This window comes from Herpailurus yagouaroundi, unplaced genomic scaffold (genome assembly GCF_014898765.1).
Source record: "Herpailurus yagouaroundi ecotype Mexico unplaced genomic scaffold, PumYag 165, whole genome shotgun sequence".
In the NCBI taxonomy this organism is placed as follows: Eukaryota; Metazoa; Chordata; class Mammalia; order Carnivora; family Felidae; genus Herpailurus; species Herpailurus yagouaroundi.
Genome location: NW_024412406.1, coordinates 11235155 through 11250136, shown reverse-complemented (window position 1 = coordinate 11250136; position 14982 = coordinate 11235155). Strand labels below are relative to the sequence as shown.

Sequence of the window (14982 nt, the reverse complement as noted above, 5' to 3'; positions counted from 1 at the left end):
GTGGTATGTCATTGTGGTTTTCATTTGCTTTTCCCTAATCACTAACAAGGTTGAGTATTTCTTCATATTGGTCATTTGTGTATCTTCTTTGGAGAATTGTCAATTTAAGTCTTTTGCCCATTTTTTTGTTGGGTTGTTTATACTTCTGTTGTTGAGTTTTCAGGGTTTTAGTTCTTATATTTAAGTCAATGATCCACTTAGAGTTAATATATCTTAAGTTTATTTATTTTGATAGAAAGGTGAGGGGGAGTAGGGGTCAGAGAGAGAGAGAGAGAGAGAGAGAGAGAGAGAGAATTGAGAATCCCAGGCAGGCTCCGCACCAGCAGCAGTGAACCTGACACAGAGCTCAAAGCCACAAACCATGAGATCATGACCTGAGCCAAAACCAAGAATAGGATGCTTAACCAACTGAGCCACCCAGGCACACACCCTCCTCCCAATTTGGAGTTAATATATTAATGCAGTATGAGGTAGGGGTCTAAATGCATTCTTTTGCATGTGGGTATCTAGTTGTCCCAAAACTATTTGTTAAAGAAATTTTTCTTTCTTGCATTGAGTGGTCATGGCACTCTTGTCAAAAATCATCTGTAGATAAAGATAGATAGATAAGATAGATAGATAGATAGATAGATAGATAGATAATTTCTCTCCTCTCAATTCTATTCCATTGGTTTATATGTCTATCCTTATGTCAGTACCACACTGTTTTGATTACTGTCACTTTATTAATATGTTTTGAAATAGGGAAGTATGAGTCTTCCAACTCTGTTCTTTTTTAAGAATAGAGTTTTGGCTATTTAAGACCACTGCAATTTCGTATGAATTTAAAAACCTGCTTTTCCAATTCTGCAAAAAGGTCACTAGAATTCTGACAGAGATCTCATTGAATCTGTACATTGTTTTGCATAGTATTGCCACCTCAACAATACTAAATCTTCCAATCTATAAACACATTTATTTAGATCTTCCATTTATTTAGATCTTCTTTAATTTCTTTCAACAATGTTTTATAGTTTTCAGTGTATAAATGGTTCAACTCCTTAAATTTTTGGATATTATTAAATGAACAGTTTTCTTCTTCTCCTTTTTGGATTGTTCACTGCTGGTATACAGAAACACAATTTGACTTTGTGTTTGATCCTGTACTTACAAATTTTCTGAATTTGTTTATTACCTCTAGTGGGTTTTTGTAGATTCTTTGGGATTTTCCATATATGGGATCATGTTATCTGCAAATACAAACAGTTTTACTTCTTCCTTGCCAATTTAAATGTCTTTTCTTTTTCTTGCCTAACTGCTCTGGCTATAACTCCTACCACAATGCTGAACAGCAGTGTGAAAATAGGCATCCTTGTCTTGCTTCTGATCATAGGGAAAAGTTTTGTCCTTTACCCACTGAGTTGGATCCTTTACCACTGAGTTAGCTATGGGTTCTTCATAAATCCCTTTATCATACTAAAGAATTTCCCTTCTCTTTCTAGTTTTGGAGTGTTTCTATTATAAACAGGTGTTATATTTTGTCAAAAGCCTTCCATATTAACTGGTGATGTTTGTTTTTTACCCTTTATCCTACTAATGCAGGGTATGATGCAGTTTGATTTTTCTATGTTGAACTGCCCTTGCATTCCCACTTGGGTAAATCCCACTCAGTCACGGTGTATAACCATTTAAATATACTGCTGGATTTAGTTTCTTATTGTTTTCTTGAGGATTTTTACATCTAAATTCAAGGAATATTAATCTTCAGGTATTTTTGTTTTGTTTTGTTTTGTTTCTCATGGTATCTGTTTGGCTTTGCTACCAGAGTAATGCTGGTCTCATAAAGTTAGGAAGTATTCTTTGTCATCTCATTTTTTGGAAGAGTTTGAAAGGATTAGTGTTAATTCTTCTTTAAATGTTTGGTAGAATTCACCAGTAATGCCATCTGGTCCTACACTTTTCGTGTTTGGAAGGGATTTGTTATTATTACTATTACTGGTTCAATCTATTTATTGTTATAGGTCATATTTTCTATTGCTTAAGTTAGTTTTGGTAATCTGTGTTTCTAGGAATTTGTCCATTTCATGTAGATTACCCAAGCTGTTGAAATACAATTAATTGTTATAGTACTCTCTTATACCCTTCTTTACTTCTTTAAGGTCAGCAGCAACATCCCCACCTTCATTGCTGATTTTAGTTAGGTGTGACTTTGCTTTTTTTCCCCCTTTATCAGTCTGGTTTAGGTAAAGGTTTGTTAATTTTGTTGATCTTTTCAAAGAAAAGGTTTTGGTTTTGCTGATTCTCTATATTGTTTCCTATTCTCTATTTCACTTATCTTCCTTTAATCTTTATTATTTTCTTTCTTTGGTTCACTTTGGATTTAATTTGCTCCTCTGTTTCTAGTTTCCTTAAAGTAAGAAATTAGATTATTTGTTTCAGTTCTTCTTTTTTAAATATAGGTATTCACTGCTATAAATTTCCCTGTAAGTACTACTTTTGCTGCATCTCATAAGTTATGGTATGCTGTGTTTCCATTTTCATTTGTTGGTAATAATTTTCTAATTTCCCCTGTGATTTCTTCTTTGACCTATTGGTTATTTATGAGTATGTTGTTTAATTTCTACATATTTTTGAGTTTTCAGGTATTCTTTGTTATTGATTTTGTAGCTTCATTCCACTGTGACTGAAGAAGATACTTTTATGGTTTCATAAATGTTTAAAATGTACTGAGAATTTTTTGTGGCCTAACATATGGACTATCCCTGGAGAATGTCACATGTGCACTTGAGAAAATGTGTATCCAGCTATTCCTGGGTGTTTTGTGTATGTCCATTAGGTCTAACTGGCTTACACTGTTGTTCAAGTCCTCTATTTCTTTACTGATCTGTCTAGATGCTCTATTCCTTATTCAAGGTGAGGCAAGCATTGTAATTTTTGACTGAATGATGCAAACCATAAATTTTACATTGTTGGATTCTGAATTGTGTTGTATTTCTCTAGAGTTGGACTTTGTTCTGATGCACAGTTAAGTAACTTGGGATCACTTGAAGCCTTCTGAGGCCTCTTCCCAATGCCTCATGTATTAGAGGGTCTTTAGACTCTAGATGGTCTAGACACAAACTATTCTCAGCTCTGTATGAGTTCCGGAAATTGTTTTTTTCACTGCTTTCCAGTCATTCTTTCCCTGACTTTGAATAAGTCTTGTCATGCATCTACAGATCAGAACTCAGCCAAAAACTCAAGCACCCTCTGCAAATCTCCAAAATGTGTTCATGCTTGAATGCACTTTTTTACTTACCTATATACTTACCCTTCTCCCCCTAAGTATCTTCTCTCTGGCACTCTGCCCTGCAATTCTAACCATCCTGGCCTTCCCAAACACTTATCTTTGTTTCCTAATTTCAATGAAAGTGAACTCTGTTTTGGTTCCTCCTCCTTGCACTGGAGCCTATATAAACAACCTCCAGGCTCTACTGTAAACTAGTGTAAAGAAGGGCTTACCTCATGTGTTTCCATTCTCTCAGGAATCACAGTCTGATGCCACCTGTTGTCCAATGTCTAAAAATCATTGTTTACATATCTATATGTTCTCAAGTTGTTTAAGGAGGAAGAGTATATTATTGCTGCATAACAAATTACCCCCAACTTAGAATCTTAAAAAACAAGCATTTATGTTTTTCACACAGTTTCTGAGGTTCAGCAATCAAGAAGCAGCTTAGCTGGGTGGTTCTGGCTCAGGGTATCTCATGAGGTGGCAGTCAAGATGCCAGTGGGCCAGTAGTTTACAGCTGGAAACTTGACAAGGGCTGGGAGATCTGCTTCCAAGAAGACTCAGTCACACACTGTTGGCTAGAGGCCTCAGTTCCTTGTTAGCTGTTGGCAGGAGGCCTCAATTTCTCACCACATGGGCCTCTCCATAGAGCTATTCACAACATGGCAGCTAACTACTCTGAAGGAGCAAGGGAAGGAAGGGTGGGGGGGAGCAGCACAGACGGACAGAGAAGAGGCAAAAGCCACAATGTCTTTTATAACCTGTCCTTGGAAATGATCCATTACTTCCACCATATTCTATTGGCCACACAATGTGTGAGAGGATTATACAATGGTATAAATACTAGGAGGCAGGGATCATTGGGCCCATCTTGGAAGCTGGCCACATAGAGGAAAAATCTTGCTATGTCAACACGGCAGAAAGCCAAAGTCCTTCTTACACGTTTTAACTCCTTATGTTATTTTTTTAATCCTCTAACTATAGACTGCATCCTACAGCTTCAAGAGAGATGGGCAGATTGTAGATCCTACTCCATAGCCAGACTTGCGGAAAAAATAACTAAGAGTTAAGTAGAAGCAGCTTTTAAGAGAAAAGAATAAGAGTTCTTGATGCCTATGGCAAGAAAGAGGAGAGCACTTATCGCAGACCTGGGCTTAAGAAACGTCCGAGGTGCTTTTCACTCTCCCAAACAACTACTCAACTCTAATGACCAATCTAAATGTCTGCCTCCTTTCTCATCAATCTCCAGAGCTAGACAGCAACGGCATTACGAGTAGCAGTAGCAACAGTACCAGGGTCAATGCTAAGCATTTTGCCTTTGTCAGTTTAATTACTCCTCACAACAAACCTGTGACATAGGTCACCATTATCCCTTAAACTCCAGGTCTTCGCTTCTTGATAATCCTACAGTGGCTTTATGCTTTGCAGTGTATCTTGGTACTTTATTCTTCCTACATAACACCTGGCTTCTTCTCCCACTCTTCTGGCACTGAAATACTGTGCTGTCCTGCCTAACCTCTCATTCTACTTGAGTCAGGACTTAAAGGTTCCTCCAAAACTCCAAAACCAGCAAAACTCTTTCAAAGAAACCACCAGACTAGTGAGACCTCTGTTAATACCCTGCTGCCGGACTCTCCCAGTCCTACTGCTGCCTAATACAGACTTCCCCTTAAACCCAGTGGAATACATGCCCTGTCAATTCTGCCTCACCAATTAATCCCAAAAACTTTGCCTTATTTTAAGGCCCTCATTGAAAAATATTATTTCATAGCACAAATGCCTTCTTAATTTAAATTTGCTACAGCTTCCCTAGGGGTTCATAATTAATCACCAGAGAGAAAGGTCCAAAATATACCAAACTCCTACTTAGTACAGTACCTGGAAACATAGGTTCCCACTAGTTATTTGTTGGAAAATGAATGAAAAATATAAAGTAATAATTATCAATACTAGCTCAGAAAACTCTCAAGGGGTTATAATCCAAGTAATTTTATTTACAAATAAAAAGGAAAAGTTACCAGTGGACACATATAAACAATTCACAAAAGACAGAACACAAAAGAAAAACAAACAGAAGCAAATCATAGAAATGCAAATTAAAATATCACTTTTTGTCAGACAGATTGGCAAACATTGAAAATTTGTCAAGAAAGTAAGAAAACAGGCATTCTAATAAATATAATTTTGTATTTTGGGGATTTATGCATCAAATATCTTTAAAATTTGCATACTCATTTGACCAGTATTTCCATTTCTAACAAATTAATTACAAGAAAATAATGGACAAAGGAACATACTTATATGTTAAAAAAGAAGGAAAAAAAATCACTCTGGCACTAACTATAATACCAAAATCTGTCCAACAATAAGGGTTTGATTAAACAAATTTAGTACTTCCAAACTATGAATTATTAAGTCACTTCAGACTATTATATTATCCCAGTTTTTAAAGTAACATATATTCACATAAAAACATACCTGCATAGGAAAAAAATCTAGAAGTATACACCCCAAAATGCTTAGCAGTGATTATCTCTGTAAAAGAATAGTGGAATTATTTGTGACTGTTTTCTTTTTGTTTATCTCTACTACCTAATTTTTCCACGTGGGTTGCACATGGAAAGCACACATTTAGAGCACAATTTAAAGACAGGAGTGCCACTACTGTAACGGAACATGGGACAATCCCATGATCCCTAAAAATGTCAGGCAGAATTAATATCAAATAAAATATCATATAACTTAACTCAATAGCCTTGTTTTTAATTAGTTCTAGGAACACACATGGAAGAATTTGTTAGTACTCCTCAGGCATCTTAAGACAACAAACACAATGACCTCTCAAATAAGAATGTAGTATGAATCTGAAAGACAGCGTTGAAAATCACTCAGTGAAAGCCTCAACTGCTTCAACGTGTCAGATTCAATCGCATTTTCATGCCTTTTCACAGTCATCTTGAGACCTCACACTCTAGTGGGAAAGCAGTCACCACGACAATGATAAAACATAAATCACTCATAAGTTTAAGGCTGGCTGAAGAAAAAGTCTTCTCTATAACTTCTATTCCAAATTAGATTAATTTTTCCCCTCAGACTTGAACATTTGGGGGGACGAAACTTAGTCGATAGCAAGAGAGTCCTGAGGTTGAGTCTAAAAATACACATATGTTACCAGGACAACATATACATCTCCAAGCACTGTGTACAATTCCAGCCAAAGCACAGGAAACTGCTTGTGGCCTTGCAGAACATTGCCTAGAATTGTTTATAATGCCTGATTCAACATGACCAGTAGCACCAACAGTAAATCTTCAGTAGGACTAATCTATAATTTTCAGTGATGACGACTGGCATAAAAAGAATGTTTATTTCCACCTTTCTTTGGTGGAATATGAAACAAATTATTCTATAGCAGGTATCCATACACTTGGCATCCACCCAAACCTACAACATAGTTTGCGAGTCATGTCACATAAAGCTCCATCAATGCACCCCATGGGATTTGACAGCAACTATGAAGGCACAGAAAGCACTAAGCATGGTACAGCTTCAGATTCCTTTAAACCTACATAGGTATCATCTTTGATGAAAGCAACATTTGTTGCAGGAGAAAATTTTCTAGTACAAGGAGAAAGTCAAAGAATAATTCTGCAGAAGAAAGAAATTATATGTTAGTGGCATTTGTGTAAAGCAAGCACAGAATACCTAAAGTGATGATACGGTTACACAGTTATTTTGAAAAGAATGGAGAGTTCCTTGCTTTGGTGACAACCCCAGCACCATCCATGCACTCATTCAGCAAATACGTGAAAAACCATATCCAACCAGAACTATTCTAGGACCTGGGGATACAAGAATAAACCAGCAGAGTCGCTACCTTCATGTAGCATACGGACCCTAACAAGGAACAAAGATGTTAAGCAAACAACTAGATATTTGACTAGAACTGCAAATGTTAGAACATCATTAAATAAAAGGGCAGGGTGCTATGAGAGCAAATACTAGGCTTCAGAGTCAAGTGAGCCAACCACAGCGGACAGAAAGAGAGGCCCAGGCAGGGGCAATCTATGCAAAGCTCCTCCAGCTGGCACGACGACCTCAACCAACCCAGGAACTCAGTCTGGTGTATCAAAGCACTGAGACCATTTCTTGTGCCCATGTTAATTCTGAGATGCATAAAGATACCCAAGTTAAGAGATTGGGTTGGCAACTGCTACATGAGTGCGGAGCTCAGAAGAGAGATCCAGGCGAAGTATAAACTTAGAAGTCACTGGCTGAGAGATGGTGCGTGATGCACAACTGGAGGGTATTACTTAGACAAGCTGAGCAGGACAGGGCAGGGGCGGGCGTGTACCACTTCATTAAATCACACACACACAAAATTCATTACTTCTTGCAATCCAATTCTTTCTCTCTTGACTTACAAATCTGAAATAAAAGTATTTCCTAATATTATACTTCCAACACAATGCCCTATTTGTTCAGAATGAATAAGATGAAATGTATAAAGTTCTTGGAGAAATGCCAAGACCTAAGAAAAATACTTCTTTCAGTGAGTCTAAGACATTATAGGCTAAAGTTTATTTAACAGAGCCTTCCTTCTAGCCTTTTCCAGTGCCCTAGAAAAGGAACTTTTTTTTAACACACTGATAGAACTACTTCACAAGATCTGTCACTAGAAATGCTTTCAGTCTACAGAACTGCCACCTACTGAAGCTAGATCACAATTGTAAGCAGTCTGAACACACTAAGTCTTGGAGGGATGGAACATCAAAAAGAACAGACACACCTTCTGCTCTGCACACTCATAAGTTAACAACTTGCAGAACTGTCACTATGATCCTTAGACAACCTGCCCTGCACAGTCTCCTATGGTGAATATATAGGATGTAATTGCTCTATAAAGCGGTGGCCAGGTTATGGCTATAGAAAAGCTGGGTTAATACGTTCCACAATTTATGGCCCAAGCACCATATAAGTAGGACATGCCTTAACACAAACTCACCTGATTTATTTGAAGCATGTTAAAACAATATTGACCAAACTGCTGTATCCCTCACGGCTCCAAAAACTGGAAAATGAAAATGAAGAAATAAAGTTCAACTTAGTTGGTGATCTCAATGATTAGCACTTTAAACACATGTCCTTGATCAAAATCAAATATAAAATGGAGTAGATCTAGGTCAACATAGAACTTTCTATGATGATAAACATGTTTTATATATCTGCAGTGTCCAATCCAGTAGCCACTAGCCACATATAGGTACCGAGCACTTGAAATGTGGCTAATGCAACAAGAAAGTAAATTTTTGATGTTTTAAAAATTTTGACATTAATTTAAATTTAAATAACCATATGTGACTAGTGGACAGTGCAGAGGTAGGCTGAAAGATGACCCTTCTGGTTCTAAAACAATGCCAGCAAAAGTGGAGCTATTAAAAACAATCTGAAATTTTCAGATTAATATTTAATATACACTCCCCTTGCTCTAGGAAGGTTTTAAACAGCTTTGTTTCCAAGCTCTATAAGACAAATTAAGCCTGAAGAACATACAACACTTACTCTCCTACTTACTCTCCTAGGTGGTATGGAAGAGTACAAAGTAAGATAACCTAGCTGGATTTTTTTTTGTTTGTGGTTTTATTTATCATCATTATAAAAACAGCATGCACAATAAAATTTCACATAAAAATTTTCAGGAAAAAAAAATCACTGTCCTGACATATCCCATTGTTACATTTGGGTTTGTTTCCTTCTGGGTCTGACCTTCTGCTACAATTATATTTCTTTGCATGTGGCAGATCTCTTCTAAACTTAATTTAAAAATAGATACCAAAGAAGGGCAGAACACCCAAGTCTATGGACAAACAAATCATGGGATCTTACAATGTAAAAAGTTTACATGAAAAAATAAATTATGGGGGCACCTGGCTGGCTCAATCAGTATAATATGAGATTCCTGATCTAGGGGTTGTGAGTTTAAGCTGCACATTGGGCATAGAGGCTACTAAAAAAATAAAATAAAATAAGAAAAACAAATTATGTACAGACACTAACCTTCAAGAAAATTTATCTAAAAAGCAACAACACAGTCTTGATAAAGAGCAAAAGCACTAAATCCAGTCACTTGGGTAAGAATCTTTTATGCTGTAAAACTTTAATATTAAAATTTCCCTCAGAAACAAAGGTTCTTGATATATACACGTACACACACACACAGATACACTATATACATATACACACACATAGGTTCTTATATACACACTCTTATGTATACCGTGTGTGTGTATATATACAGCTACCATTTTCTCAAGATGACAAACTGAGGTCAATTCAAAGTGAATTTGAAAGTTTTCAATATACATATGTTATAACAGTGACCTCAGCATCTGCAACAATTTTTATATTTTCAAAAAAAATCATATGTTGTAGAAACAGCACAACGGCTGAGGATCACTGAATGTGAATATTATTCCAAGCTCTTCAGGAGATTACCTTTTGAGCCTTGGCAAACTACTTTGCGTGTCTTTCAAGTTCTTTTTCTTTCTTTCTTTCTTTCTTTTTTAAATCTGTAAAAAGTAAACTAAAGTCACTGGCAGCCTCTAACAAATAAAATACAACAGAAATAAGACCCTCTCACAAGACTGGATTACAAAAAAGATCACAATTTCCACCTTGGGTGTTACCTGCTCTTGTTCTCTCACCTCTCTGCTCTGAAGCAAACTAACTGTCATACTGTGAGCTGCCCTTTGGACAGGCCCAGATGGCAAAGAATTGAGACAGGCCTCTGGCCAACAACCCAAAAGAAATGGAGGCCTTCAATCCAATACCTCCCAAGCCAACTGAATCTTGCCAAGCGCTACATGAATGAGATTGGAAGCAGCTCTTCCCCCAGTCACTCTCTCAGATGAGACCACAGCTCCAGGGATAGCTTGTCTGCAACCTCTAAGAGGCCTTGAGTCACAAGTACCAGACAGGCTGCACCCAGATTTTTAACCCACAGAAACTGAGTAATAAATGTTTGTTGTTTTAAGCCCTTACTTCCCAGGGTAATTTGTTATGCAACAATAAATAAGACAATCCCATTCAACTCTAAAATTCTATACTCCTATGGTGATTTAGGTATTAATTAACATACCTCGAGAAACCAAAAAAATAATTCCCTGTTTAACATGAGTAAATGAGTTACATTAGAACTTGAAAATGGTAAATTATGAAACTTAAACATTTACATTTTGTTCAAAAAAAAAAGAAATCACTAAAAAGTGCCTCAGTAGTCAAATGGTATTAAAATACACTAGGTATAACTAAAAATACAGCCCCAACCAATTTTCATTTTTTTAACTGAAAATAATTCATTTGGAAGTTAAAATGTGAAAAAGCCACTAAAAGCATCTCAGTGATTTAGTGTCCCCTACTTTCTAGAATTCAACACTCACCAAATTTGAGAAATCCTATTTTGTTTTTATCTCATGTAAGCCTCTAAAAGTTACAAATGCTTATCTATAGACCTATATGTGTTTCTTCAGTATTAGAGTTTGTTATTTTTTTTATTTTAATTCCAGCATAGTTAACATACAGTATTATATTAGTTTCAGATGTACAATATAATAATTCAATAATTCTATACAGTACCCAGTATTTATCAAGATAAGTGTACTCTTAATCTCCTTCAACTATTGTACCTTTCCCCACCCCTCCCACCCCCCCCACCACCTCCCACCCCCCCCACCACCACCTCCCCTCTGGTAACCATCAGTTTGTTCTCTATAGTTAAAAGTCTGTTTTTTGGTTTGTCTCTTTTTTTTCCTCCCCTTCCTTTGTTCACTTGTTTTGTTTCTTAAACTCCACATCAAACTGAAATCATATGGTATTTGTCTTTCTCTGACTGGCTTATTTCACTTAGCATTATATTTTCTAGATCCATCCATGCTATTGCAAAAGGCAAGATGGCATTCTTTTTTACGGTTGAAAAATATTCCATTCTGTGTGTGTGTGTACACCCCATCTTCTTTATCTATTCATCTATCAATGGACACTTAGATTGCTTCCATAATTTGGCTACTGTAAATAATGCTACAGTAAATATAGGGGTGCTCTTCAATATTAGAGTTTGTAACAGTAGTGGGCGGATTCCAAGAAGTAGTCACAATAAGATATAAGGTTACATTTTTTTAAAGTTCTAATCTTCTGATACAAAGGGTAGTTGTAAGAAAAAACAAAACTGCTTAAAATTGACCATAAAATTTTAAGTATTCTGTAAGCCTCTCCTTCACAATTATAAAGATATGTATAAATTAAAACATGAAACTAATAGGTCTATAATAGCACTCCATGACGTAACTGAATAATATTCTAAACTTTTACTTTTTTTACCAAGTTATATTACATTTACATCAATATATAAATTATAATTCACAACCATACTATAGACAATTAGGAATGCCCATAGGGACACGTCTTTAACACTTCATTCCTTCTTTACAGACATGCCTGCTCTACTGTCCTACATTTAAAACAATTCGATAAAATATCAATAAAATGTAGAGCAGTTTTATACTCCCTATGATTTCATAAAATCCACTTCTCCATCCACTACCAAAAAAGTTTCCAGCTGCAGTTCATTCCAATTACAGCTAAGTACTTTTAGAGAAACCTGTTCACATGTCCCAAAAATGCCCGACAGTGCTATCCAGTCAGGCACATTAGGACATGCAGTTCCAGATTCCAAGCTACTAAATGAAAACAGGCAGAGCAATTTATGGAGAGAGGGCAACTAACTGTAGAAGATTTGCTGCTCATGAAGAATTGGAAGTCCAACATGTATGTGAAATGTATTGCTGATATAACTTGCTGCTTTTGCTTTTATTATCAGATTTTACCCATGTGATAAATTGAAAGCTGTACAAAATTAAATCTATAAAATCTTCAACAATTAAATATTGCTTCATAAAATAGCGTTATTAAATTAATCTCTCTACAAATTGTTATAGCAGCACCATCCCACAATTGATAGGCAATCCTCACATAAATGTCTTATTGGACAATATGAAAAGCAGAAACAATTACTATACCATTCTTAGGCTCCAAACTACCCGAAAACTATCAGCTCAAAGCTTCTTACTCTAAAAACTTCACAGGGTCCTTAAAAAGCATTAAAAAAATGTTTTTTCTTAACTTTCACTTCTTTTTCAAAGTAGGCATCCAAAAGAACTTTTATGTAAGAAAAGCAAAATAATTTAATATAAACTTTAATATCTCTTAAGAGCCTGTGAAAGATTCTAAACATATAGAAATCTCACCACCAACCAAGAAAGAAAACTAACATTCATCAGACACTAATGTTATATACCACATGTTATATTTTGCCATTTTTATATTAACTCATTTAATCTTCATCACCCCGGGATATAGAGGTTATCTCCGCTTTTCTAGAAGTTGTATTACATCCCACAGTCCACTGCTAGGATTAAAACCTAGTATGGTCTGGTTTGAAGTCCTCATCTCTTTATTATACATTAAATTTATAAAGACTTCACCTCTTAAAATTTTTCCTGTCACAAAGGTCTTGATCTCTAGAACAACATAATAGCAAGGTTCCTTTGGAACTTTGGTGCTTTATTTAAAATCAATTATAAATTGTAATTCTTAAGGATTCTAGACACTCATCTAATATTTCCTTGAGTACCTAAAAGAGGCACAAATATATCTACACATAATTTGATCATACTGTGCATGCCTCCAACTATTCAGTCTAATATTAACATAATTCAATTTTACAATATCTAGGTTTTTCTCTTTATTATGATCTGTACACATTAATTATCAGATACCCAGAACTCAAAGTGAACAAAAGGAGGGAATGATAGTAAAAAGGTTAGCTACAAAGAAAAAATCCCAAAGTACTGGCCAATTATATCTTTCAGAATCTGATCCTAAAACAGGAAAACCACTCAGCCTCACTTTCTGTATTGTTTACGCACTGAAAAGTTTGATCATCTTAAATATTTTTAATATTCTTTGTTGAAAGCCAAACCAAGCCACTCTTTCCTAGAACTTCATCCAGGCAAGCCAAAAAATCTAAAATATAAAATTTATATGGTTTTCCATGCCGATTAGGAATAAAGAGTCATGACGTAACTTACCCTCAAATGATTCAGGAAAAAAATATTATGTACACATGACAGACCCAGATCTAGTGATAAGTGAATAAAATGCTAACAGGTAAATCTGAGTAAAGGTTACATGAGTATTCTTTGTATTATTATTATCCTTCCTACTTTTCTATAAGCTTGAAATTATTTCCAAATAAAAAGTTAAAACTTAAAAATTACATGGCATTCCATCTGTAGTTAACAATACATATTCTGATTATGCTGCAACATTTTTACAGATACAAAACGGATTTTTGAGGAAAAATTCAGTAATTTGTTAGGAAATATGCACTATATCCTTCCAGCTAATGATCACTTTCAAATAAATTTCAAACTACACTGCTATGTAATGACATGTGGCAATGGTGACTTGAGTTGAAATCATAGCAGGAAAAAAAAAACCAGCATACACACCCCACAGTTTGGTATAAATGCCTCACAAATTTAATACAGGCCTGCTGCAAAACGCAGCAAATCTACAATTCAAGTGATATATGAGATCTCTGGTTTGCAGTAAAATATAGACAAACTGAAAAGTGAAACACTTGCCATATTACAAAACAACTGAGATACAGGATGTCTGGGTTTTGATTGTTTTATTAACTAATTTTTTTTTTCCACTGCAGCTCAATTCACAACAATATACTTGAATCATCTTTAGAAAGGACTAGGAAAGAAATGCCCTCCTGGAGAAACGTTGCAATCTTTTCTCCTACAAGGTTACTATTATCCTGCCTGCCCATCATAATTTTGAATTCAAGTGTTCGCCATGGTTTCCTAAAATGCAAGGATGCATCAGAAGAGAAGTAATGCTCAGCAAAAGTTCACCAAAATTGTGAAATCAAAATATTAAAAATAAGGGTTTTCACCTAACAGTGAAATACCTTTAAAGGATCATCTCTATCGTTTCTGCTGGAACCGCCCACTTCAAAATCCTTTAGTACATTCCCTTAATTGAACGGTCCATCCCTACCCCAGGAGTTGTTAACCTTTTGGGGGTGTGGGGAGCGGCGGGTCACGCAGAGTATGGACCCTTTCCAAAGAAAATTATTCACAAATGCAAAATCCTGCACGTATTTCCAGGGACTTCCAGAACCTCGAGGCCATTATCCCCGCCCCCCTCCCTAAGAATCCCAGTTCAGCGTCTCCTCGATTGCCTCTGCGGAACACCCCCCTCATCACAATCCCCGGCTCTCCCCGGGAGGGACTGGAGGCTCTGCCCTCACACAGTGGATTCTGTAACTGATCTTTGTCTCTCCGCCCAATTCCCTTCACCTCGGCAAGGTCACTAACTGCCAACTACCCCTTTAAGCCGAGTCCTCACGGTAGTAGTTCTTACGAGCCACATCAGAACTTGCCTGTCATAGGATATATTTTGTCCCCTCGGCCCCACCTACCTTCCCCATTTCGGCGTGTTACGTCTTCACCACTTGCCCATTATACAGAAATAGCCACCAGCACCACCCCAAGGCGCGCCCCGGGCCCGCCGCTCCTCCCGCGCCCCCGGGGCCATTCCCCGCAGACCCTCCTAGGGCCTCGCTCCATCCCTCCTCCCCTCCCTTCCCCTCCCCTCCCCTC

The 14982-nt window shown here is 36.6% G+C and overlaps 1 protein-coding gene across 8 annotated transcripts in view; it reads right to left on the bottom strand.

The window, feature by feature from the left end:
- Window positions 1-14982, bottom strand: part of STAU2 (staufen double-stranded RNA binding protein 2) — a 313378-nt gene that overhangs the window by 297466 nt on the left and 930 nt on the right. Inside the window, exons 1-3 of one of the 8 annotated variants that reach the window (XM_040487579.1) lie at window positions 9746-9777; window positions 8256-8321; window positions 5729-5785 (exon numbers count right to left, since the gene is read on the bottom strand). The exons of 1 other annotated variant lie outside the window; for it this stretch is intronic. Coding sequence is in view for 4 of the 7 variants with exons in the window: in XM_040487585.1 (XP_040343519.1) it covers window positions 8256-8273 (18 nt within the window). In the remaining 3 variants the exon portion in view is untranslated. Of the gene's footprint in view, window positions 1-5728; window positions 5786-8255; window positions 8322-9745; window positions 9819-14801; window positions 14906-14982 lie in introns of those variants that run through there. 6 more of the 8 variants (XM_040487576.1, XM_040487586.1, XM_040487585.1 and 3 more) reach the window with 6 other exon arrangements.